General features: G+C 34.6%; 1 protein-coding gene across 1 annotated transcript; it reads right to left on the bottom strand.

The window, feature by feature from the left end:
* Window positions 1-21,346: 21,346 nt before the first annotated feature.
* On the bottom strand, window positions 21,347-22,171 carry LOC141509510 (olfactory receptor 2AJ1-like). The gene has a single exon (XM_074219123.1). It carries the CDS (start codon window positions 22,169-22,171, stop codon window positions 21,347-21,349), a length of 825 nt encoding a protein of 274 aa, XP_074075224.1.
* Window positions 22,172-27,549: the final 5,378 nt, after the last annotated feature.

Genomic DNA, 27,549 nt, shown 5'->3' with positions numbered 1-27,549 from the left:
GTGGAGGCCAAGAATTAGATATCAAGTGAATGTTCATCAATTGGGGAATGACTTAATAAACTGTGGTATATGTATGTCGTGGAAAATTATTGTTCTGTTAGAAACCAGGAGGGATGGGAATTCAAGGAAGCCTTGGAAGGATTTGCTTGAACTGTTGTTGAGTGAGAGGAGCAGAACCAGGATAACACTATGCACCCTAACAGCAACATGGAGGTGAGGATCAACCTTAATGCACTTGTTCATTCCATCAGTGCAGCAATCAGGATCAATTTCAGGGTATCTGTGATAGAGAATACCATCTATATCCAGAGAAAGAATTGTTGAGTTTGAAGAAAGAGTAAGACTATTAAGTTAAAAAAATTATCTTTTCATGTAATTTTGATATTTCTTATATTTATTTTTCTTCCTTTAGATTATGGTCTCTCTCTCATCATTCAACTTAGATCAATGTATACCATGGAAACAATGTAAAGACTAACAGACAGTCTTCTGCATGGATGGGGCAGAAAGATATGAGATTAGAGAGAAAATTGTAAAATTCAAAATAAATAAAATATTTCTTTTATTAGGAAAAATAAAAAAAATAAATTGAATTAAATTACAATAATTTTATTTTAATTTATAGATTTAAAACAGACTTTTCCATAAGAGTATAATAAAATATCCAATGTCATTTTTAAAATACTATTTCTACTTCTATATAAGATGGTTTCTTGTTTCTTTTCACTTTACCCTTCATCATTTTTTCAAGACTTTCTATGCATTTGTAAGATCATTGATCTCAGCATTTTTTATAGTAAAATAGTGTTCCATCGCAACTAAACACCACAACTTGTTTGATTATTCCTCAATTGATGGGGATCCCTGCAATTGTCAGTTCATTGCTTACACAAAGAGATTTGCAAAAAAATAATATTCATATATAAACTTATAGTTATAATTGAATTTCCCTATACTTTACACATTATTTTATTTCTCGCCCTCTCCATTACTTTAGATTTCATTCTCACCCTCTCACTTCCCTTCCTATCTACTCCTACACGATTATGAATGCCACTCTGTCTCCCAGCGTCCTTTGTGAATCCACACAACACTCCTATAGCTGTAGCCTCCAGGATCCTAATCTATATAAGTCTCTAAAATTTCTTCCCTACATCCGGTCTCTTAGTTTTCTTATCTCTCTACATGTTCAGAAGGTTCTTACACATTTTCAGTTGTACAAATTGTTTATTATTCAACCTATATAGGAGAAAGTTTCCATCATTCCAATCCTCCATCACCACCAACATCCTCTGCAGTGGTTCTTCTCATTTCCAATTTAATGACAATTGCTCCCTTTAATCTTTTCCTACTTAGTAGGACTTTTTTAGAATCATCCCATCATGGGCAACTTAGTTATAATCGATGAGATAAATTTTCCTTTGCTTATTTTTTTCCTTTGCTGCTTTTTTAAAAGCATTTAATTATTTTAATAAAGTTTTTAATGCCAGACTGTGGATATTATTGACTTAGGTCTCGAGTATTCCATGTTGTTATATACTGAATTCTGGCCAGGGGTCAACATCAGGGATTTTGTCCTTCCTGACACAACAATTAAGGGCTCTAGTGACATTGTTCTTAGAATATTTTTACTTCTTAAGGTAATACATTCACCAGGCACATGCTCCCTCCTCCTCACCCATTGTAGGAGCACTTCTGGATAGTTGAGATGAAATTTATTGTGGTCTGATCTGCTTTCCAGGTGAGATGCCCTTAGGATCTACTGTTTGTTCCTCTAGTGAAGTTGGTCTTGAGATGTCTTCCCTTCATTCAGGCAAACTCAGCCTAAAGAAGTCATGTCTTTTGTGAGCCCCTCTCAAATTATCTTAGAATTGTTTTACCCCTATATTTTTAGTAAACCAAATTCATTAGTGATTTCCTGTATTTGTGGAGGAAATCTGGAGAGTCAGAAATTTTTTATCTATTTCAGGATCTTCCCACAATACTTCTTCCCTATGACCACCACCAGCAGTAGTAGTACCAGCGTCACCATCATTATGATGCAGTGGTTAGAGAACAATCCCTGAGGTCAGGAGGACCTCACTTCAAATCTGACATCAGATAATTGCTGCTTGACTTTGGGATAGTTACTTAATCTTGACTGTCTCCTATTAGGGGCCATCTCCAATTGTCTTGATACATATCTGGCCACCCTGTCCTACACTTATACCAAAAGTTGTTGATTGTCTTCTCAAATCTTTTTTCTAGAAGTCATTCTGTGTAGATTCTCTCTAAGATTATTTAGTGTGAGAAAAATTAGTATATGTTTATAACTGCCTTTCTTTTCAGAAAAAAAGTTAAGAAATTTTCTTCAAGATAGTGACATTGTTTTTAAAGATAAAATACAGTTCTATTTTTTTGCAAAATAAAATGATAGGAAATTAGCAAAAAAATATTTAACTATGTTTATGTGACTTTAGTATCATGATATCCCATTTATTCCTTTTTATATGTTAAGAATTTGATATATTCATGGTCCTTAATAGAAGTTTTTTTATATTCTTGAAACTGCTGTGGCATTTTTGATAAAGTTTCTGTTGTCAACCTATTTGGAAGTAATGATTGATTTTTGTACTTTCTTAGAGAAAGAGATTCAAAATGATATCACAATGTTTGAGACCAGTCTGACTGTGACTCCTCAGATTGGTATGAGCTTAGGGTGTTCTATTACAGGTTGGCACTAATAGTCCATGTGAACATCAGGTACACATTGTCTAAAGTTGTACTTCTCATGTTTACTTTTAGCTGCTTCCATTCAGTGTTACTCTTGGAGCTCAGTATATTCTCTGATTTGGGCATGCCATGGTGAACAGTCCTATGTTAGTCATTTCTCATGCTGCACAATCAATTCCAAAATTCTTCAGAGAAACATTGAGAATGTCATGCTGTTACTTTTTCTGTCCCCCTATGTGAGCATTGGTCCTTTGTGAGTTCTCCATAAAAATAATCTTTCTGGAAAACATACATATGGAATTTCAACAAGATGTCTAAAGAAGGAAATAAAGGTCAGGAAAAGGGAAGAAACTCAATGTTTATCATCACTCTCTTTAACGTGGCTTTTTAAAAAATCTTGTACAAAAGCATTTTTACTGAAAAGATTCAATAAGGACAGAAGTTCAAGTATTTTCCCCAGCTAGATGGAGACACAGTATGTTCAAGACAATCCTTTTCTTTGAACTATAATTTGGGGCACTTATTCCATAGCAATTGGTTAATAATGACCTTTATAAGACAGAAGCATTACGCAGCAATAATTGAATTTATGGACTTCAAATTGATATACATTTTTGAAGTGTTTGCTATCTGCCTAATGTTGAGTTAGGCTCTGAGCATACAAACACAATCTGAAAAAGAACCTTCTCTGAAGGAATTTACATTGTGGGGGACAGAGTACACAGTCCATGCCTATGTAACAAAATGCAAAGAATATGTCAAGTGATACAAAGGGGTTTTAGGAAGGAGAGCATGTGAACAATTGATAGCCTCAGAAAAAAAGTCTCTTGGCTTTTAGAAGCCAAGGTTATCTATCAGGTAGAATTGAGGAAGATCTGCATGCCGGAACAAGCTTAAGACAAGAATGTTCTCCCCAGGATTAATATCATAATCCCTCGTACTAATATTTGCTTTGGTATAAACATTGTTCAGTCATTTTTTATTTGTGTTTGATTTTGTGTAGTACTATTTGTGGGTTTCCCTGGCAAAGATCTTGTTAAAGCTTGCCATTTTATTCTACAACTTATTTTACTGATGAAGAATTTGATTCAAACAGATTATAGTGGTTTAAACAGAGTCTCAAATATAGTAAGTGTATATGGACAGATGTGAACTCTGGAAAATTAATCTTCCTGATTTCAGTCCCAGTACTGTATTCATTGTGCCATCTAACTGCCCTATTAAAGCTTACAATAGACATAATGACTCTTAATCTCTTTAGCTATGGGCAGTTTATTTTCAATGAAAAATTGAAGTAAATCATGAGTAAAATCAAATAAGAAAACCAGTAAGATAAAGCCAAGATATAACTATCATATATGCAAATATAAACATTTATTTATCTAAATGTGCATTTACATCTATATTCTCACAAACATACACACACACACATATATTTAAATAATGTCTTTTGAGTTATTTGATGAATATTGAGAACCTGGTTCTGTTAGATAGAAGTAATTGGCAGCAGGTGCATTTACAATGTCATCCTTCTTGGAAAAATTTACCAGTCAGAAGGAAAATCACTTCACCGGTTTCCCAAACAATAGGGACCTCAGAAAAATTGTCTTGAGAATGTACTGCAAAAGAAACCACTTCTTCCAACTGCTTGAGATATAGATGTTCTGAACTCTCAAACCCTTAAGACTTTAACAAGAATTGTTTTTGTCAGTTCCTTATGCAAGTGTTTTCTTAGTATTTGTTTGAGTCTTTCATGTGAAGCATATCTTGTATCCATTATTATTTTTAATTGTCTTCATTTGTTCTCTCCAACAAGAAAAAAATGAGACAAATTTCTTTTTCTATTCTCTCCAATGTAGGTTTCACATTTTCTTATGTGAAAGAAATAATAATTTCTTATAACTAAATTATGATATAAGATTAATTCCCTTTAGAGAATACTAGTTTTAATATCAGGTCATCTTGTCTCACTAGTTAGTAATTAAATTCCATATGTTAATTGCAAATTTAGGAGAACAATAATCAAGATGGAAGGAGACTGTCCTCCTGGAAGAGAAAAGAGAATTCAGGAAGAGACACTGAGATGATCATCTTTGTAGATTGGTTTCAGTTAGAGATACTGTGCAAATTGCTATGTATAGGACACAAAGGAGGTTAATTATTTTTTCCATTTCACAAATGATATAAAGTTTGAGTTTTTGCTCAGTTTCTTTGTGATCATCATAGGATGGTCTCCGTTTACCCATAGGTTTTGTCTGGTTAATCCTAGAAAATAAAGCTTCAAATGTAATATATATTTTTCTACTGTTTGTTTTAATCTTATGTTTTTGAGGTTCTTATAATCTTATGTTTCATAGGTTTTGTTTTGTATTGTTGTTTGAATCTAGACACATGGTTTGAAAGGAAAACAACCTTTTCCTTCTGCCAATACTACAAGAAGGGATCCCTAGAAAACCAAGACAGATTTTTTTCCTGAAACAGTGGTTTTGTCTAAAGATGAGGTTTCTTTACTTTGCAAACTTAACTGTAATGTGGATCTTTTATTTTCGTTTTCTTTGAAGTTGAAGTTTGTCAGGGAGATTATCTTTTAGTTTGTGCAATTCTCAGAGGTTGGTGAGAACTGTTTTAGTTTTAAGTTGTCAAGTGGGTATTAAGGACTTATTACGAGTTCTAAATGAGGCATTTCATTGTTGAGGATGTCTCTTAATTAGATCTAGGTCATTTTTTGATATGGTATGAGAAATTTGTTTGGCATACCTGTCATACGTCTAGTGACTTCAATATATGTTTTGGGTTTAGTGTTTAATTCTGTCTGTTTCTGCTTGGTTTTGTGCATTGTTATTTTTGTTTAATTGTTTGTTGCATCCTGTCATGGATCAATGTAAACTTAGAATTCGAGATCCAGTAGGAAGCACACCTGATTTATATATGAAAAAGTATGATGTCTAATGATGATGAATTTTGTCAAAGTTGGTGCAAACTAAAAAAAAAATGATGATCCTAAATTATGTTGGACAGGATAGGGATCTTTTGAAAGTACTAAATTGAATTTTCTCAAAACAAAATTAATTTTAAAACTAATAAGACTTCTATTGAGGATTGTGAATGTTTCCATCACTTGCTTAATGAGATTCTACAAGGTGAGTACAAAGCTGATATTTCTTAACTTAGAATTTGTAAAAATTTTTTAGCTCCACTGATTTCTTCTTCCTCAACAACCCTTTCCCTTACTGAACTATGGAGCCTTCTAAATGTACTATTCTTGCTTTGCCAAAAACAACAGTTTGTCTTCCTTTTTCAGTTTTTGTTCCTCCTCCTTATTCATTGCCCTCTTTATCTCCTAAAGACTCTAATTTTGGGGAATCTAACTCATCTGTAAACCTGAGTGACCACCTAAATTCTATGAAAACCCTATTGTTATCTGCTCCCCTATATCCTACCCTCCCTATTTCTAGGGAAAATTCTGCCTTTCTTTCACCTTCCCCCATTGAAAGTAATCTTCATTCATCACTCACTTTTCTTTCTCCTTTTTCTTGTCCTTCATGTCTCTCTCATTTTTCTTCTTCTCTCCTTTGTCCTAATGTTCTTCAGTCTCATTCTTTTTCCTCTCCTCCTTGTTCTAATCCCACTTTTTCTATTCTTATTTTCCCTCATCCTTATTTATGTTGTATTTCTTTTTTTCTATTTCTTCCCTTTCCTCTTCTGACTCATTCCTTCTTATTTTCTCAAAATCAGTACCGCCATTACTATTCTCTTGTTCCTGACATTTTCTCTACTTTTCTTCCTATCTTATGTCTTTCTTAATAGTTTTGTTTATTCTTCTATTCAACCTCAGTTCATTTATTCATCTTACTCCTAATTCATCCCCTCCTTATTCCACATTTCCTCCCTTTCCTACTCTTTACTTTCATCTTCTCCTCAGTCCATCTCTTCTTCCTATTCTCAGTTTATCAAAATCTATTTTCCTCTTCTTCTACGTTTCCATCTTCTTCCATGTCTTTGCTAAGTCTCCTCATTTACTTTCCCCAAAACATTCTTTCTCTAATCATGTTGCCCCAGGTCCAGATAAAAGCCAAAATCCTGACCCTCTCAAAATCTATTAGTTTAATGTTAAATTGTCCTTGGATCCTTTAGTAGATTAAAAAAAATCTTTTAAAAGATAAAGAAATCAGGACCTCAGAGCATTCCAATGATAAATGGAACAAGATTGATTACATCAGACATTTAGCTTTACACTGTTGCATAGTATAAATATAAACCATATGACAAGAGTTAAGGGCAAATTTGAGGAATTTCAGGAGACAGGTCAGGTAGCTTCTATGCCTCAGCAAAACCATTATATGAATGCAAAAATTTTGAGAGATACTTTTACTTTATTTTTTATTTATTTACTTTTTTGCAAGGCAGTGGGGTTAAGTGGCTTGCCCAAGGCCACACAGCTATGTAATTATTAAGTATCTGAAGCCGGATTTGAACTCAGGTACACCTCACTCCAGGGTGGGTGCTCTATTCACCTAGCTGTCCCAGGAGATACTTATTAACACAGTCTATCTCACTCGTTTTTCCCCAACTACTGAATTTTTCAACAATCAAAACTGTTATTTAAAGGCAAGATGAAACAGTTTCAATTTTTGATTGTTTATCAGAGACTTTTCATATAAATTCTGTTTTAAAGCAAGATCAGGAAGGAGGAGGACACATTCAATTTCCCTTTTATTTTATTAGTAACGTTCAACTTCTCTGTCAAAGAATATTAAAAATTACCCAGCTAGAATGGCAAACTAAGAATCCCCAGTACATAGCTGAACTAACTGCTCAGTAAGCACAGACCTTACAGCTCAGATAAAGGAGAACCTCCAGGAGAAAAGGGTACTGAGGGCAAAGACAAGTTGCATACTGAGCAGCTTAAGCAGTTAACAGCTTCTATTTAAAATCTACCTATCACCAGGAAGTAATCTGAATATCAGTATTGGAATCAACTGGGTAACTGGAAGAAACAGTGCAAAATTTTGAAGAGCCACAAGGAATTAAAAATTCCTTCTCCTCAGCCTTTATGTAATTTTAAAACTTCTTTTTTTTTTGTTACTCTTGGACAGAACCATTTTCATTTTTTATCCTGACTCAATTTCCTGTATTGCCCAATCCCCATAATCTGTTATCTTTCATTCTTCCCTTTGCTAATGTGTCCACTGTGGTTAAAATATGCAGTTTCTATTTTTCCATTCTTGTTCATGCCAGTAATCAGTATCTTTTTTTCATTTACATAGGAAGGACAGTAATTTATGCTAATAGTCTTGTTTTTTTTAAAATTTGTCCTTCTTAATTGTAAAAATTATTCTAATAATATGGCTGTGTAGGTATCCAGTTCTCCAGGTTTCCCTCTTCTTACCTCATTTCACAGTGGAGACATTCTCTCCTACATCCTTCAACTCTGCTTCTAAATTTTAAAAGATAGTACAATCTAGCTGCTATGCCTAACCGAAATTTTGTTTTTCTCTTTTAGAAATATTTAAGTTTAGGGGCAGCTAGGTGGCATAGTGGATAAAGCACCAGCCCTGGAGTCAGGAGTACCTGGGTTCAAATCCAGTCTCAGACACTTAATAATTACCTAGCTGTGTGGCCTTGGGCAAGCCACTTAACCCTGTTTGCCTTGCAAAAAAAAAAAAAAAACCTAAAAAAATATTTAAGTTTAAATCAATATTTACAAGGTTATAAAATAAGGATTATTTTACATAAAATATTCTGTTGATATGAAAGATGTATTGTGGACACAGAATCTGAATATAAATTATAGGAAAGAAATATATTTTTCTGTCCATTTTAAATTGTAAGATGAAGTTCTTTTTCTTCAAATATTGATAAAGTAACTTAAAATGTTTTGTTGCTGGATTTTGAAGAGTTTAAAGGTTTAAAAAGGGATATCTGAGTCATAACAAAGAAAATTTTAGCACAATAGATAAGTTTAAGTATCTAATTACTGCTTCATCTGACTTCCTGGCCATTGGAAAGAAGTGTTCTTCTCTGTACATTCCACCAATGGAAGACTTTCCATGCTTTGGGGAAATAACCCCCACAGCTCAGTAATGAGACTGAAACTTCCTTGGTTACCCTCAACCCAGTTTAGCCCATAAACTAAAATGATTTACCAGAGCATGCCCACTCTATACACAACAGTTTCTGGTTAGGTAGTTAAGGTGGACCTCAAATTTTGCAAGCAGCCTTGAAAGGGACTTTGCAGTCTTACACAAACACTATATCCATAAAAAACCTTTTGAACAAACAAATCCACTCAAACCAAGATCAAAAGATATATAGTAAATTGGGAAACAATTTTGACAAATAGCGTTTCAGACAAAGGACTCATTTCTAAAATCTATAGCAAACTGAGTCAAATTTATAAAAAAAATAAAAACATAATCCAAAACCATTACCCAACTGGCAAATGGTCAAAGGATATGTAAAGGCAATTACAGATGAGGAAATCAGAGCTATATGTGTGTATATATATATATAATTTCTCTAAAACATTACTGATTAGAGAAATGCAAATTCAAGCATCTCTAATTTAACACATAACACATCTCAGGCTGGCCAATATGACCAGAAGGGACAATGATCAATACTGGAAGGGATGTGGAAAATCTGGGAACCAATACATTGTTGGTGGAGCTCTAAACTGATCCAACCTTTTTGGTGAGCAATTTGGAATTATGTCGATAGAACAATAAAAATATGCACAACCTTTGATCCAACAGTACCACTGCTGGGTCTACACCATGAGGAGATCATGAAAAAGGGAAAAAGCTTCACTTGTACAAAAATATTTATAGTAGCACTATTTGTAGTGGCATAGAATAAGATGCCTTTCTTAGCCTTCATAATTTCCTGTAAGCTAAACGATGTACTGAAGGATAGAACTGAAATACTATGCCCAGTCTTTTACATGCTCCCACAAGCTAATAATTTCTTTCTGGAGTGGCTGTCCCTGCTATCCAAATCCCTGGGGATATTTCCTAACCCTACCAAAAACATTTCTTCTGACTTTTGTTTCTTTGTAAAGTACCCTGGCTCTGTACTGACAAAAAGCACTGTATTCTGTCTTGAGATCACTGCTGGCTTGTCCATCTACCAATACCATGCCAGAGGGATTGGTCTGATATGCCTTCTCTGACAAATTACTTAATGATTGATTATCAGAGGAGAATACAAGTTGAAAAAACAGACCTCCAAAACATAAACTCACAGACACTAATTTCTAAGGAGAAGAAGTGACTACAAAGAAGAAGTTTAACACCTCTGACACAATCTAAATTATAGCCACAATGCCTGAAGGGCAGTAAAGTTTCATACTGTTTTTTCAATATTGTTAAGACTGGATTTTAAAGAATTTTAAGGCTGGAAGTTCTCTCCAACATTATTTAGTGAAAGGCACAATGATCCATGGGACTCTAGGTAACAAATCCAATTGATAGCCCAGCTATGGAATATGCTAACCCCCCTCCTCCCCATACCTACCAAGGGTTGTGTTTCTTGCTATTTGGGGCTTTATTCTTCATAGAACTTTGAAGCTGCACCCACAAAACAGTGGCATCACTCTGGTTTTTGAGCAAAGGGACGTTTCATGTTTGTGTGTCCTGGATCACTTTGATTGTTAATCTGTAGAAGACTGTGAACCCTGCTCTGTATCTTCTGCTTAAGTCCATAAAGGGAGACATGAAGTATTATGAAAGGAATCAAGGATAATTCAATAGAACAATAAAAACAAACAAACAGACAAAACATGTTCATGGAACGAAGCTTAAGAACTCTTGTGAGAAATAAGTCTGTAAGGGCAAAATCAGAATAAACACCACAGGGGCAATCTTCACTCAATGACAAGGATGCCAATCCAAGATGAACTAATAAGCATGAATCCTCTGGTAATCAGCAACAGAGGAATATGAAACTTGTACATAATCAAATTAGAATCCTTGATAACAAACCTAGAAATCTGAGGTGTGCAAATATTCCATTAAGGAGAATGTGATTAGACAGAAGTGACTACTAAGGGAAAGGAAAAGGACAGAGGAGCATAGTGATGAGAGAGAGGGAGAGAGAGAGAGATAGAGAGAGAGAGAGAGGGAGAGAGAGAGAGAGAGGCAGAGTGACACAGACACTGTCACAGGCAAAGATACAGGTATACATAGACACAGAGGCAGAGGTAGCTAGAGATAGGCAAAGAATAGAAGGCATAAAGATTGGAAAGACCAGCCATTACTTCTCAGCTAATTTCTAGGTCAAAATACTTCTACTCTCGGCAGGAGACATGACTTGCCTAATGGCCAGTATTCTCCTGGGACATTAGAATTCTTGCTTTCTCCACCCCTTGCCTGAAGAAACCCAATTCAAAGTCCAGTTACAGGAATTTTATTTTTTGTCTCAATAGTTAGACAAGAGGAAAGAGGAAGAGTGCACTCCTAGGTTCCACTCATTTAAAAGGGTGAGGAAAGGAACACAAGTCAAAGGCAAAAGGGCCAGGCTTTTCAACCTTTCTGAGGGACCCAACAAAAGTTTGGAAGTAAAGAAGGATGTTAGGCAAGAGGAGGGAAGGTAAAGGGCTCACATCTCTGTAATCTACTTCTGAACAAGCTAGGTACCAAGTTTCTCTGTTATCCTCCTCTGAGATCTACCTTCAAAGGGATTCAGGGTCTGTCTTGTTGGGAGCTCTATCCAAATAAGTCAGCCTAGAAAGGTATCTTATTAGTAGTAAATGAGTAGGGATTCACATCCTTCCTCAAGATATGTATCATTGAATCAAGGGAATCCTGCACTATACCTATGGAAAGAAGACCTCACCATTGTCTATGACCCTCAAGGAAATAGTCCTGTATTGTCAGAAGCTAGGTGGAAAGACCCCATTCATTCTTATTCCCACATCCAACTCCTACCAGTTTTTATATAACATTACAAAGGCAATTAGAGCTAGGGATCAACAACTCTCAATTCTACTATCAATGAAAAGAAGAGCTGGCAGAACTCTCATTAAAGTTTGTGGAAATAAAAATACCCATAGTAGACTTGACAGCAGCAAATAATAAAAGATATAATTTTATCCATTTTCATAAATCTATGGATGATACAAATGAGAGCCAGAGAATGGAATTGACAGAACCAAGTTCATACATTTAATTGAAAATAGGTATCAATTAGAACCACATCTCCTGATTTTCAAGTTCAAAATACATTTAACTAAGGGGATAAATAAGCATAACTTCCAGCTGATTTGTCCATGATTTTGATTTCTTGGTGGTGGATTAAATATGAAATGATAGATACCTATAAATAAATGACAACTATTTCACTAGTCCTGCTAAAGTCCTGATTTACTCATCTGGACTCTTCCCAGGGGAAACAAATGGGTGTCAAATGTCATTAAAATGAAGGAGAGCTCTTTCCTTGTATGTTCACAATGCTGGACACGCTAGAGAATCCATATAATACAAAAAAGGCAACTATAGTAATATCTCAAAGCTTACTGGGAAGCATCACATGAGTGTGGTTGGAGAGACATATTGCTTCCTCCCCTCCTCAGATAAGGATAATTTCACCTCTAAAGATAGCAAATATCCTCATCTTGATTGATTTAGGAGACTAAAATTTAGGCTGCTACTGTGTTCCAGGTTGCCTGAATACAAAGCATGTCTGAGGACTACAGGTACTCTGATGATAACTTGCTGCATCATGATGTTGAGTCCTTTAGCCCAGTTAAAATACTTCAAAGTGACCTCATCCCTTGGTGAATACCTGCTTTGTATGGTGGTTAAATAAATACTTTTTGTTTAAATGAATATTTTATTTGTTTTTCCAATTTCCTATTTTCTATGGTAGATTTTTACCAATAATTTTTTTTGCAGAGGTGTGAGATGTACTATTTTTCTCCCTCCTTGCCTCCCTTCCCTCCCACCCCTCCAGGGGAACTGAGGGAGAGCAATCTAGTATTGGCTTTACATTTTCAAACATGCAAAACATACATTGATATTGTGAGACCAGAATCAGATCCTAAAAGGAATAAACAACTGGAGAGAATAAAAATTACTTAGTACATGAGACAAGTTTTAAAATTGAAGATAATAAGCATTGGTCATTATATAACTTCACAGTTCCTTCAGATACAAATGTTATTTATCACAAGTCCCTTAAAATTGTTTGTAATTATGGTACTCCTGCAATGACCAAATCCATCATGGTTAATCATCACTCCACATTATTATTAATGTGTATAATGTTCTTCTGATTATGCTTATTTCCCTCAAAATCAATTCATGCAATTATTTCCAGGTTTTTCTGATGTCCTTAAACAAGGGATGCCTTATGATTCCTTATAGCACAATAGTGCCCCATCTCAAACATAAAGTAAAGTTTGTTCACCCATTCCTCAATTGACAGACAGTGGACCAATTCATATTCTCCTCTGAGGTGTCACATAAAGTGACCCTTCTATCCTCCTTTTCTGAACTAATATCATAGTATCCTTATCTCCAAGATAACATCAGTAGACACTGCTCTGAGCTGACTTTTTTTTTTCACTTTGGTATGTTGGCTATCCCTAGGTTCTTTTGTTAGAGGTGGTATTGGTTTGCATACATTCCTAGAGACCTTGCTCAATGGGTTTAGGAACTCCAGGGGGTTTCTCAGTGGGCCAACCAGTAAGGCAAGTCAGAAGATTTCTCTGGACTACCTGTGTAGGGTGTGTCAGCCCTGGGGCTGGATCTAGGCTGTCCTTTGGCAACTCAGTTACATGGCAAGGCAGTCTGGACTAGAAATGGCAGAGGTTCTCCCTGGATAATCAGAGTTGGGGAAGTCCTGCTGCCCATAACCAGGCCTTAGGACAAGGTGAGAACACTTGGAGCTGTTGTTCTCTCTGTACTGGGCAAAGCCAGGTCCTCCCACAGGAATGCAAGGGCTTCTCCAGGAACAAGGGTGGGGGAGGGCTCATAGTTCAGATCACTAAATAGAGGCCATAACAGAAAGCAAATTTAATCTCATTAATACTGCTGACATTTGTGTATGTGTGTGTGTGTGTGTGTGTGTGTGTGTTTGTATGTCTGTGTGGTTAAAGGGAATGAATGGAATGGCATGGAATATGAGTGAGTATACCTTATTCTAAACAGCAGATTTCAAAATACTGTCTGGAGATTTCCAGTATCACCGGACTCCTTCAAGTAGTTCAGGAGGCTAAAACTAATTTTATAGTGATATCAACATGCTTTACTTACTGATGCTGCAAATATCAATAGTTTAAACCCACATAAACACATGATCTTTGGGAAGGCAAGGCTAAAATGTAAGGGCATTATGAGATCAAAATATTTGAGATCATCTGTTTTAAAGGAACAGTATAAATAAAGGACAGTGTGTTGTAGTGGATAGAGCACAGACTTTGGATTTAGGAGTTCAAATCCAAACCCAAGCACTTGCCATTTGGTAGCTTGGGGAAGTCACTTCACCCTGGTTACCTGGCATCCAGGGCCATCTCTAGTCATTCTAATTCTTATCTGACCACTGGATCTAGAGGACTCTGGAGGAGCAAGTGAAGCTGCTGACGTAGCACATAATGCCCTCACTCAAATCCAATTCATGTATTTATCATGGCATCACCTCCCTGAAGTCAAGGTCTTCTTCGAAAATGAAGGACAAACATTATATTCATATGAAGAATGGGGAATAGGCCCCAAAATGGGGAAACAGAGAGCATTTGGGAGAAGATAATAGGAGGGAAAATGGAAGAAATTTTCTTATTGAACCATGCCACAGCCTATGGAAAAAGAAAAATTATTGTATGACTTGGTAAAGCCATTGCAAATCTTTCAAGGATGCATTATATAATATTGGTTAAGAGTTTAGTTTTTCAAATATAAGTTGGAGTGCTTTCAACAAAGAGCACTCTAATAATTTTTGACTGGTCTTTGTGTTAACTTAAAAAGATGGAGGAATCAAAGAAGAAAATTTTTCTGGAAACCATAGTCATAAGAAAATATGACATCATTTGAAAGAGTATTTGTCTGAATCCCAACAGAGGAAGAAAGATAAAGATGACTTTATTAGCATATAATGTTTGCCATTTGAACAAGAAGATATTGACAAGACTTTTAGAAACCCAATCAATTAAAATAACTTTTAATTGAGATCTTTTAAAATTTAAAATAAAATTAACTTGTGTTTTCTTTTTCCCAACTCCTTAATTATAAGAACAGTAAATAAATGCAATAAATACATGGTAAGATAAAATAAATCTTCATGTTTAATGACCCAAAAGTATGCTGTTTTGGACCTTGTACACATCACCGTTTTGACAGGTAGCATATGCCAATGCCATTTCTCTGGAGTCATACTCAATCAGAATTGATCACAATTTTAAGTGCTTGAAGTATTACAAAGTGTTACAAATAGTTTCCTTGCATCTGCTTGCTTTTCTGGTTCAATTGATAGGTCTTTTGGGTGTTTTCTGAAACACTTTCTTCCCTTCATCACTTTTTTAAATAGCAGAATCTTCCACAGCAGAGTATTCCATTGCATCTATTCACCATCATATATTCAGCGATTCCCTGATTGTCATAAATCCCTTTTCAGTTTCCTATTCTTGTAAATAGGTTTTATACTTTAATACACATCGATGTTTTAGGGGAATAGACAGGGGGTTAAGTCTCTTGAACAGGGTCACACAGCCAGGTAATTATTAAGCATCTGAGGTTGAATTTGAATTCAGGCCTTCCAGATTCCAGGGCCATCGCTCTATCCACACTCATGGATTCTTAAAAATATTTTTGTCAATCCAATTTTAATTCCTTTTATTTCATATTGATTGAATTTACCCTCAATAATATCCTCCTCCTACAGAGCCATGCTTTTTAACAATGATTTTTAATCAATCATCTTTTTGGATAAAATTATAACATAAAAACCACATCAAAACACATTTTCAAATTCTAGATTACAAAAAAAGGTTATGTAAAATGAAAAATACTTCATATATAAACAAAGTCTTAAAACTTTAAAATTAAATGGCAGAAAAACAATATATCTATTATGGTCAAAAGAATATAAATTAAATCACAACTTGATGTAAAACATAATCATCATTGGAATGAAATTAGTTGAATGAGAAGAACACTATAAAAAATAAAAACACCATGAGATTATGATCGACTATGACAGACATTCTCATCTCAACTATAGTATAATAATCAAAGTTAATTTTAAAAGACATACTGTAAAATACCATCCACAGCCAGAGAAGAATCTGTGATGTTTAAAATAAGACTAAAGCTTATTATCTTCAATTTTTAATTTGCTTTATGTCTTATGTCAATTTTTTCTCCCTGTTTTCTTTTTTCTACTTGGATTTCTTTCTTCTATTACAACATGATCAATATGACTCTATTGTTTTGCATGGTTATAAATGGAGAGCCAGCAGCAGATTGTTTTCTCTTAGAGGGAGGGGGAGGGAAGGGAAGGAGGGAAAAATATGTAAAGTTCAAAACCTTGTAAAAAATTATTGGTTAAAACTGCTAATTGGTTAAAACTTTGTAGTTGGAAAAACAAATAAAATATTAAAAATAAAAGCTTTCTAAGTAGGAAAAAATATGCATCAAGAATTTTTTTAAAGAGCTGTATCAAGGCTGCTACATCCTAAATGTTAACAGTACAACTTATTTTATTTCTGTAAGTAAACTGAGATAAAAACTTAGTGATTTGTACAAATGTGGCACTGATTCAAGTACTGCATCAAAATTGAAATAAGATATGACTGTTGTCAAATAAGTTTAAAGAAAAATATTCATTTTACATTACAAATATTCATTAAGGTATCTAAAATAAAGTCTTATTTTGTATTAAATAAAAATGAAGCTCCCAATTTTTTGGGAAGGAACATTTTAGAAAACAGTTGTTACTTTTACTCTTAGAAATATGCATTTCTCCACCCCAACATTTTCTACTGTAAGATTATCATTTATTCAAAAGATGATCTATGTGAAATTTGTAATCTATGTAATTTAAGGAAGCTTAGTGCCTACTTTGTTGTCTCTTTAAATAATGGATAAAGAGGAAATTGAACTATCCTAAAGACCTTTTCCTGTCTCATTGCCATAAACAAAACAAAACAAACCCTGGAAAATTACTTGGAATTCAGTAAGAGAGGATCACATTGTAGTTGTTTTTATTTCTTTTTTCATAATTAAAGATTTTATTTGTTTTGAGTTTTACAATTTCCCCCAAATCTTGCTTCCCTATCCCCACCCCCCCACAGAAAACAATTTGTCAGTCTTTACATTGTTTCCATGTTGTACATTGATCCAAACTGAGTGTGATAAGAGAGAAATCACATCCTTAAGGAAGAAACATAAAGTATAAAAGATAACAAGATCAGACAATAAGATATCAATTATTTTTTTTAAGGTTTTTGCAAGGCAAATAGGGTTAAGTAGCTTGTCCAAGGCCACACAGCTAGGTAATTATTAAGTGTCTGAGACTGGATTTGAACCCAGGTAGGTACTCCTGACTCCAAGGCTGGTGCTTTATCCACTATGCCACCTAGCCACCCCGATATCAATTATATTTTTCAAAATTAAAGGGAATAGTCCTTGGACTTTGTTCAAACTCCATGGCTCTTTATCTGGTTAGAGATAGCATTTTCTATTGCCAACAGTCCAAAACTGACCCTGATTGTTGTACTGATGAAATGAGCATGTCCATCAAGGTTGATCATCACGCCCATGTTGCTGTTAGGTTGTACAGTGATTTTCTGGTTCTGCTCATCTCACTCAGCATCAGTTCAGGCAAATCCCTCCAGGCTTCCCTGAATTCCCGGCCCTCCTGGTTTCTAATAGAACTATAGTGTTCCATGACATACATATACCACAGTTTGCTATGCCATTCCCCAATTAAAGTACATTTACTTGATTTCCAAGTCTTTGTCACCACAAACAGGGCTGCTATAAATTTTTTTGTACAAGTGATTTTTTTACCCTTTTTCATCATCTCTTCAAGGTATAGACCCAGTAATGGTATTGCTGGATCAAAGGGTATGCATATTTTTGTTGCCCTTTGGGCATAGTTCCAAATTCCTCTCCAGAAAGGTTGGATGAGTTCACAACTTCATCATCAATGTAATAGTGTCCCAGGTTTCCCACAACCCTTCCAACAATGATCGTTATCCTTTCTTCTCATATTGGCCAGTCTGAGAGATTTGAGTTAGTACCTCAGAGAAGCTTTAATTTGCATTTCTCTAATAAGTAATGATTAAGAGCAATTTTTCATATGACTATGGATTGCTTTGATCTCCTCATTTGTAAATTGCCTTTGCATAACCTTTGACCATTTGTCAGTTGGGGAAGTTTTTAAAAAAAATATGACTCAGTTCTCTGTATATTTTAGAAATGAGTCCTCTGTCAGAAACATTAGTTGTAAAGATTGTTTCCCAATTTACTACTTTTGACAAGTTCATTTGCCTTGGCAGTATACTTTCCAAGGATTCATACACTAATAATGAGACTGACACACACAGATTTTCAGAGCTAGCTCAGTATTTGGGAAACTCTGAGTGATAGTGTGGGAACAAGGGATATTAGACAGACTATCAGACTGAAAGTCTAGGGAGTCATTGCTCTGATTTGAGTGTTGTATAATGGTGACACCTGGAGAATTTACCAGGTCCATACCAGGGAACTGAATCACTTCTATTTTAATTGTCTTAGGAAGGTTCTAAAGATCACCTGGCAAGATAAGATACCAGACACTGATTTCCTTTCTTAAATTAAACTGCCAAACATTCAAACTTTGCTACAGAGAAAACAATTACAATGAACTGACCACATAGCTCAAATACCAGAAAGATAATTTCATGGAGAACTCACATGTAGCAGGAGGATGGTTAGAAAAAGTGACACAAGGACAGTGTCGAGCTATCTCCTAAAAACTAGGGTATTGAGTGTGCAACATGATATATAGTGCCAAAGGACTGCTCTGTTTGATGTACCCTCCTCATCAGAGAGGGTGCTATACTCTATGAGCTAAGAACTGAAATAATATAAAGGAAACACAAGATGCACAAATTGAGAAAATCACCCCCATATGTTCACATGCCTTCATTGTGCCTAGTCTTTGGTTGAGCATTCCAAGTCCATATTGGTCTGTTCTGTCACTCAGACATACTGCCAGGCACTAATATCGTGAGCTGTAAATTGAAATAATTCAAAGGAAACAGATGATGCACAAGTTTAGAGAATCACCACCATGTGTTCACATGCTTTAATTGTGCCCAATCTTTGGTTGAGCAATCTAAGTTCATATTGGTCTCATCTGTCACTTAGACATGATGTAAGATTCTAATATTGTGATGTCATTTTGGTCTTCTTCAGTGATGAAGTACAAGAACTGATCATGTCAGCTAAGTTTATCTGAAAGTTTCCTTGTTGAGTGCCTCTAGTGTGTTAATACAATACAACTATATCTCAATGAAATATATTTTTTTGCTGAAGGAAACAATGTGAGCATAAATTTCTGAATTCATTTAGCAAAGTTATAGTGTTTCTCTTCTCTTACTCATGAGTTTCTAATAAAAAGGAATCATTGGTCCCCCTTTTCTCAATGCTTTGTAATCTGGCTTCCATTTCCATGTCTCTGCTTGTATAATAATTAATCACTTCAGTTGGAAATTAATTTAATGGAAATTTATTCAATTTCCTGTTATTTTCCTTCTGATCATGGAATAATAGTTTGATCACTTTACATGGAGTTCCGCATTATAGCTGAACTTTTCATGGAATGTAAATAGCACGATCATTGTGGAAAAATAATGGGAAGTTTTAGTTTTTGGTTTTCAGTGGGGGAGACCTGAGCACATTTATAAACAGTAAGAGATGAGCGAATAGAAAGCGAAATATTTAAAATTGGGGATAGGCTAACTATAGCAGAGGGGAAATAAGCTATTGGAGAATATTTGAAAGACTGGTTTCTTTGAAGATCTGAAGAGGTTAGCATTAGTAAAGATTAAAGTTACCTCATCATGGGAGATGCAGTAAAAGAGGAGGTAATTGGAAAGACATAGGAGTGATGTGAAATGTGGAAAAAGAGAGAAAATAGCTTCTTGTCTTATTGTTTCCTGTAAAACAGGAGATAAATAGCTCAGCTGAGAGGGCTGGGGGGAGGGTTAGCTACAAGATGAATGACAAAGTTTAAAAGAGCAATTGTGCTGAATATGATAGTGAGTTGATGAATCACATATAATAGGAAATCTCAGTAGAATAAGTGCCCAGTTGAGATAGTGAATCAAGGGACTTTAGAACTGTGCCTGTCTTCTCTCTGTTATCTTGGCCAGAAGATAGTTGTTTTTATTTCTGTTAGCATCTCATAAGAAAAACTACCTCTTTAAATCATCAATGTCTACTTGCTCTATTTAGAATGATTACATGATTTTCTTCATTTTTATTCTATAGACTCAATATAGTAGAGAAGATAATAAATGATAACAATTACTCAAGGCTGAAGGCAAACAGTGTAATAACAATAATGGGGAAAAGGAGAAGAGAAGAGGAGAGTTGCTACTGTGTGCAAAGCACATTCTAATCACAAAGAATAAATATTGAAAAGGTAGACAGTCCAGGCTCTTTAGAACTTCATATTCTTTGAGACAAATCATAATATAGAAGGTAGCAGAGGAATATAATTGGAAAAATAAGAAACAAAATTTGGATAGCTTGAAAGATAAATTGATAACATAAAGATACACAAATGCATGGTAACATGCTTTTATAAATATGTGCATTATGTGTTATATACAAATTATTTTAGCATTTGAAATATTTATAGTACTTTATAAATTTAAAAATATTAGAATGAAAAGTTTTAGGAGGGTTACATTCTATGTAAGTAGATAGATGAATTCACATATCAATCAATAATCCAAAATCCTAACTAATTGTATGTGGTGATTCAAAAGGAAAACCCCAGTTCATCTGCAACCAACCATCAAATGTTACTTATCTATCTATTGTATATATTCTATATATAATAGGAGAACGCTATTTTATTTTTCAATGGAGAACAGCAGTATTTGTGTGTGTGTGTGTGTGTGTGTGTGTGTGTGTGTGTGTGTGTGTGTGTATTTGCATGAGGGAACAGTTTGCTGTTTGAAAATAAGCTCTACTGTGTAGGGAATAGCTGGATTCTAGATAGTTGGCCAGTGTGGAATTCACTGATACTGTTATACTGTACAATGATGCTACCAATAACAAAGCAGTTTGATAGCATCTTTGATGCAGCCATGATGATGAAATATTAAGCCATGAATCACAGATGTTTTAAGTATTACCTTAACATCCAGTTGTTATTTCTACAGGTGAGATTGTTATGTACAGGAGGAAATGAAACATGAATCAGAACATCATAATTCATATGAATTGTACCTCATGAAATAAATTCAACACATGAATAAATTTTACTTGGAGAGGTCTATAGCTGAGTTAGTTAAATTGATTTTGTCATACATTTAAAGGTGATTTAATTCAACATGCAAAGTGCATGAATGTTATTTTGAATATTTTCCACACATTTCTAATAGGTCATGCATGGGCATTCAGTCTAGTTTTTCAAAGTTTTAATTTGTGTGACTAAATGTTTTGCCAAAAACCTTCTTCAGGGCACATAAGACATCTTTATTTCTGAGGCTGTAGATGACAGGATTGAGCATGGGAGCGAGAATGGTATATGAGAGGGCTATGATCTTGTCCTGACCTGGAGTGTGATAGGACTTTGGTCTCATGTATATAAAGATACATGAACCATAGTACATGACAACCACAGCCAGGTGAGAGGAACAGGTGGAGAAGGCTTTTTTCTGAGCCTCCATAGATTTCATATGAAGCACGATACGGAGAATCTGACCATAAGAGAACAGGATGATGGAAAAGGGAATTAGGAAGAAGAATGCAGCACTCACAAAGACTTTTTCTTCATATCGTGATGTATCAACACAAGAGATTCTCAACAAGGCTGGGATTTCACAGAAAAAGTGCTCAATAGTCCTTGTGCCACAAAATGGGAGAAGCATCACATAAATAGTATGAATTATAGAGTCAACAATTCCCCCAAGCCAGCAACCAGAAGTCAGAATGACACTAATTCGATGGTTCATGAGGATGGGATAACGTAGTGGTTGGCAGATGGCTACATAGCGATCATAGGACATGGCTGTGAGAATAAGGCACTCAGTACCCACGAAGCTGACATAAAAGAAGATCTGGAACCCACAACCTGCAAATGTGATGGATTTCTTGCCAGATATGTAGTTAAAGGCCATCATGGGAACAATATTGGAGATGTTCAAGATATCTGTGAGGGAGAGATGCTTGAGAAGGACGTACATTGGAGTGTGGAGCCGGATGTCAATTTGGATAAGAAGAATCAAGATTGTGTTTCCCATTATTGCTACTATATACATGATGAGAATAAGTGATAAGAAGAGCAATCCATACTGGTTTGGATCCAACAATCCTAATAGGATGAAATCTCTTGCAAAAGTCTGATTCTTTTCCCCCCTCATCAGTATTATTCCCTTTCTCTCCTGTAGTCCAAAAGACAAGTATTTAAAAGGGAAGAATAGATAAAATCAAAATATAGTACTGAGTCTATGATTATAAAATAATGACTGTCTACAGAATTCATTACATTGATTTAGGTTAATAAACTGCAATTCAATGAAATCAATTAAATTAGTTATTGAACTGAGAACTTGTGATGATCAGTTAATTGAAGGAACTGTTAAAAAAAAATCCAAGTGGCACATCTGGGTAGTTCTATATTCATCTTCCTTTCATATTTGTTTAGTTAGCTTTATAGGCAATCAGGAAGTTGATTCAGCCTCTCAGTGCCTAGTCTTTCCTCTCACTTAACAGTATGGAATATTTTTTCATTGCAACAAAGAGGTAATATACTAATGGAATTTGGGGGAGAAATATTTGTTTTTAAAATATGCAACCCATCAGTAGCAAAAAATTCCATGAACCAAACATGGATTTTTTGTTCATCATCATCATCATCATCATGACTCTCATGATCACTATCATAATTATCCATTAAAATTATTTTTATTTTTAATTTATAGATTTAAACAAACATATCCATAAAAGAGTATAATAAATTATCCAAAGTCATTCTTAAAACACTATTTCTACTTCTATATATGGTGGTTTTTTATTTCTTTTCACTTCATCCTTCATCATTTTTTCAAGACTTTCTATTCCTTTGTAAGATCATTGATCTCAGTATTTATTATAGTTCAGTAGGATTCCATCGCAATCAAACACCACAACTTAAGTTATCCCCCAATTGATGGGGATTTCTGCAATGGCCAGTTCATTGCTAACACAAAGAGATTTGCAAAAAATATTGTATTCATATATAAGCTTATATTTATTATTGAATTTCCTTATACTTTACTCATCATTTTCTTTCTCACACTGTCCCTTTTACCTTATATTTCCTTCTCACCCTCTCACATCCCTTCCCATCTACTCCTCCAAGATTATGAATGCTGCCCTGTCTCCCAGCATCCTGTGTGAATCCAGACAACACTCTTTGTAGCTGTACCCTTCAGGATCCTAATCTCTGTAAGTATCTAAAAGTCATTCCCACAACCAGTCTCTTCTATATGTTCAGAAGATTATTGCACATTTTCAGTTGTAAACATTATTCAACAAAGATGAAAGTAAGCTTCCATCATTCCAATGCTCCATCCCTACCAACATCCTCTGCCATAGTTCTTTACATTTCTCATTTAATACTATAATTGCTCCCTTTAATCTTTTCCTACTCAACTTTTTTGGAATCAACCTATTATGAACAACTTAGGCCCCGTCTATCTTTCAAAATATCAAACTTTTAATTTTTCAACCTTTTCCAATATGAATTTTATATGTGTAAGTATATATACACACATTTATACCTATATGATGCTATGATGATGTGACATTTGTCTTCATGAAGACTGTGATATCAGGGAGATCATAACAACACAAGCAAGTGAATTGGATTTAATTGAGGGGGTGCTATTCTAAGTCATCAGCCTTAGCACCATGTCGCACACAGTTATGTGTGCTAACATATAAACATCCATAGATAGATGCAAACACATGCACACATATTTATAAATGCATGCATATATTTGTATAAGCATTTGGCATTAATGAATGACATAATTAGTAGTTAATTTTTCTTTATATTGCTTCTCCATATTTTATATCAAATTTTCCATTGAGTTGTATTTTTTTTTATTTTTGTTGTTTGTTGTTTGTCCATCTGCTATTTTTTTTATTTCTGGATTATATTCAGCTTATCTGGGTAAGTTATTCTTGGGTGAAACCCTTGATTTTTTGTTTTCCAAAATATGATGTTCCAAATCCTATTGTCTTTTAAAGGAGAATCGCCCAGACCTTATGAAATCTTAAGTGTATGACAACAATATTTAAATTCCATGTTTTCCTGTTTTCTCATTAATTGGGTAGTTTTGAAACTTGGCTATATCATTCCTTTTAGTTTTCCTCTAGCATTTCTTTCAGATTGTGAACAATAGATTTTTTTTCTACTTTACTCTCCTCAGGGTAATTTTTCTTAATAATTCCTTACAATATCATCAGGTAATCTGACAAATTTTATATCACCTATACTACATTTGTTCTCCTTATCAATTTTTTTCTAACCTTTTTCATTTTTTTGGATTCCTTTATATCATATTCCTAATTTTGCCTCAATCTCTCATTTGATTTTTGAACTTATTTTGAAGTTCTTCTAGGATTTATTTGGGGTTTATTATTACGTAATATTAGTCTTTAGAGTAATAGTGTTTGCTTTATATTTTTTTAATCTCACTGTCTTCCCCTGAATATAAACCCAGATCCTCTTTTGCACCAAATTAGTTATAAATAATAAGATTAATTTTCCTTTGCTTATTTATTTATATTTTGCTTTTTTAAAAGCATTTCATTATTTTACTAAGGTTTTTAACATCAGGCTGTAGACATTGTTGAACTAGGTCTTGAGGCCTCCATATTATTATATTCTGAATTCTGTCCAGGGATAAACCTCAGGGATTTTGTCTTTCCTAACACCCCAATTAGGGGCTCCAGCCACACTGTCGCCAGAATATTTTTTACTTCCTAAAGTAATGCACTCACCAGCATATGCTCCCTCCTCCTCATCCACATTCACCTTCTGGGATGACATCTGGTCAGATGAGATGCAATTTCTTGTGCTCTGGTCTGCTTTCTAGTTGAGATGCCCTGAGGACCTATTGTTTGTTTGTCTAGTGGAGTTGGCCTGGAGATGTCTGCTCTTCACTCAGGTCAAACCTCTATAAGTCATGTGTTTTGTGAGGCCTTCTCAAATTATCTTAGTAGAATTGGTTTACCCCTGTATTTTAACTAAACAAAATTCATTTATTAGTGATTTCTTCTGTTTGTGGAGGAAATTTGGAGATTCAATAAAGTTTTGATCTATTTTAGTATCAATGCTTCTCAATGCTTCTTCCCTGCCACCACCATCAGCAACAGTGGTATCAGCATCACCATCATTATAGTGCAGTGGGTAGAGAATAATCCTTGAGGTCAGGAGGACATCAATTCAAATCTGGTCTCAGTTATTTGCTGTTTGACTTTGGGATAGTTACTTAACTCTGACTGTCTCCTATCAGGGGCCATCTTTAATTGTCTTGATCCATATCTAGGCACTGGATCCAGATGGTTCAAGACGAGAAAGTGAGTCAGGTAACTTAGTATAGCACTCCCCTCAATCAAATCCAAATAATATGCATGTCATGGCATCACCTCTCTGATATTATGGTCTTGTTTGAGAATTAAGAAAAAAAACATGTTTCATCATCAGCATCATATCATTTTTATTATCCTTATCATTGTCTTTATCATCATCAATAACACACCTTAAAGTTGTTAAAATATTTGATAAATCAGATCACAGAACATTACAGAAATACTTTGAGATCAGTAATCTGAGCATAATTATTATCTTTTGCAGCTGGGAAACTGGGGAAAATTAAGGCTAAATGTCTTCTTTCTGGTCTCATGACAAAATATCAAAGGAAGAATCTCAATTCAGATTTTCCTTAAGGCAATTCTTCATTTCATTATTTATATCAGTGGTGTGAAACTCAAAGAGAAGTGAAAACCACTAATTCAGATATAAGATTCCTATGTATGGTCTATTGAATTTGTCATAAAATGAAATATTGTCTAAGTTCTATTGTATATCCTTTATTTTGCCAAGGATTTATCAATTACATTTTAATGGAGTTTGAACAATTTTGGTGTTAAGTTAAAATGAGCACAAGCAGCCAAGAATTGATCCAGACTTTGTTACATCTAAGCTTCAGAGGCTGCATTGAATATACAGTCATCTACAAACAGATGATCCTGTACCAACTGTCCCCTAGGATCAGTGAGATAACTGACCTTAATGCTGTGCACATTCTCTTTGAAGGTTTCTGATCATAGTTAAAACTAAAATGTGAAAAAACAAGGGAGTAAGGAGACAAGCTTGTTTCCCTCCATTGATGCCTAATAAATCTTGAGAGCATCATTCACTATCCAGAACCCAGGTAAGTATGGCAGCATGGAAATGACATACAACACAGATGTATGTCTCCATGCAACCAAATTTGGCTGTAATTTTCCATAAGCACTTATGACTGCCAGTACCAAAGAACTTGACTAGATCTACAAGTATTCTCTGTTGTGCTCCTGGTAGTATTACTAACACTGATACAATGTTTACTGTCATCCAGGTCTTTTGCTAACTGATTTATAGTTATGATCACTTTTCATCCTCACAACCTTTTGAGAGAGGTGTTATTATTATCTTAATTTTACAGAAAAGGAAAATGAGGCAAATTTAGTTTAAATGAATACTTCAGAATCACACAGCTAGGACATGTCCAAAGTTAAATTTTAACTTAAATTTTCCTGCCCCTAAATTTTGCACAATCTACTGTATTGCTAAACTGCCCAAATCAAAGGAGCCTTCATAGGGTCTAAAATTAGATTGGAAATATACTCAATAATATTAGCTTAATTCTTTCAAAACAGAGAAATTCCCAATGAATTTCATCTGGTCAATCTTCGCAAATTCACCAGAGTTTCATTTATAATGACCATTTCTTCTCTTTTGATTTCTTTCTTCTAATAAGGCATAGGACACACTGTTAGTAGTCCACTTGGAAATGAATCTTGCATTGATAATCAGTCACTTTACATCAAATAAATTGTACCTATTTTCATTTTTTTGGTGATTTTATTTGATATCCACCATAATTCATATCTATCAATTTTGTTCTCAATTTAAGAATTCAGGATATATTGACAGAGAGTTTTGACAAAGGCAATAAGCCTTTGATCTTTTTATTCATTATTCATAACCCATACTGTACCAACATATGTGCATTAGCCTAATTTTGTACAGAATAAGTTGAAAATAAACTATATATAAGTTTATTTTAGAATATTGACATCTGGACTAAGAAACCACTCTCTTGGATATGCCCCTTCTTAACTCTGCTACTGCCACTCTCTTCAGGAAAGCCATCATCTCCTAATGTCAAGACAGTTGTGATTTTGGTCACTCAAGTTCCTTTCTAGTAGTCTCTTTCTAAAACCCAGGCCACTCTCTACTCAATTTTTAAAGTACAAAAATTACCAATACCATTAATAAACTCAGATGATGCAGTGGCTAGAGTACTGGCCTTAGAGTCAGAAAAACAGGAGTTTGAATTCAACCTTAGACACTTAATACTAA

This window comes from Macrotis lagotis, chromosome 1 (assembly GCF_037893015.1).
Source record: "Macrotis lagotis isolate mMagLag1 chromosome 1, bilby.v1.9.chrom.fasta, whole genome shotgun sequence".
NCBI lineage: Eukaryota > Metazoa > Chordata > Mammalia > Peramelemorphia > Peramelidae > Macrotis > Macrotis lagotis.
This window is presented reverse-complemented; position numbering and strand designations above follow the sequence as displayed.

Coding starts and splice junctions, on each gene's coding strand:
- LOC141509510 (XM_074219123.1), bottom strand. CDS start 22,171: ATGGGAAACACAATCTTGATTCTTCTTATCCAAATTGACATCCGGCTC.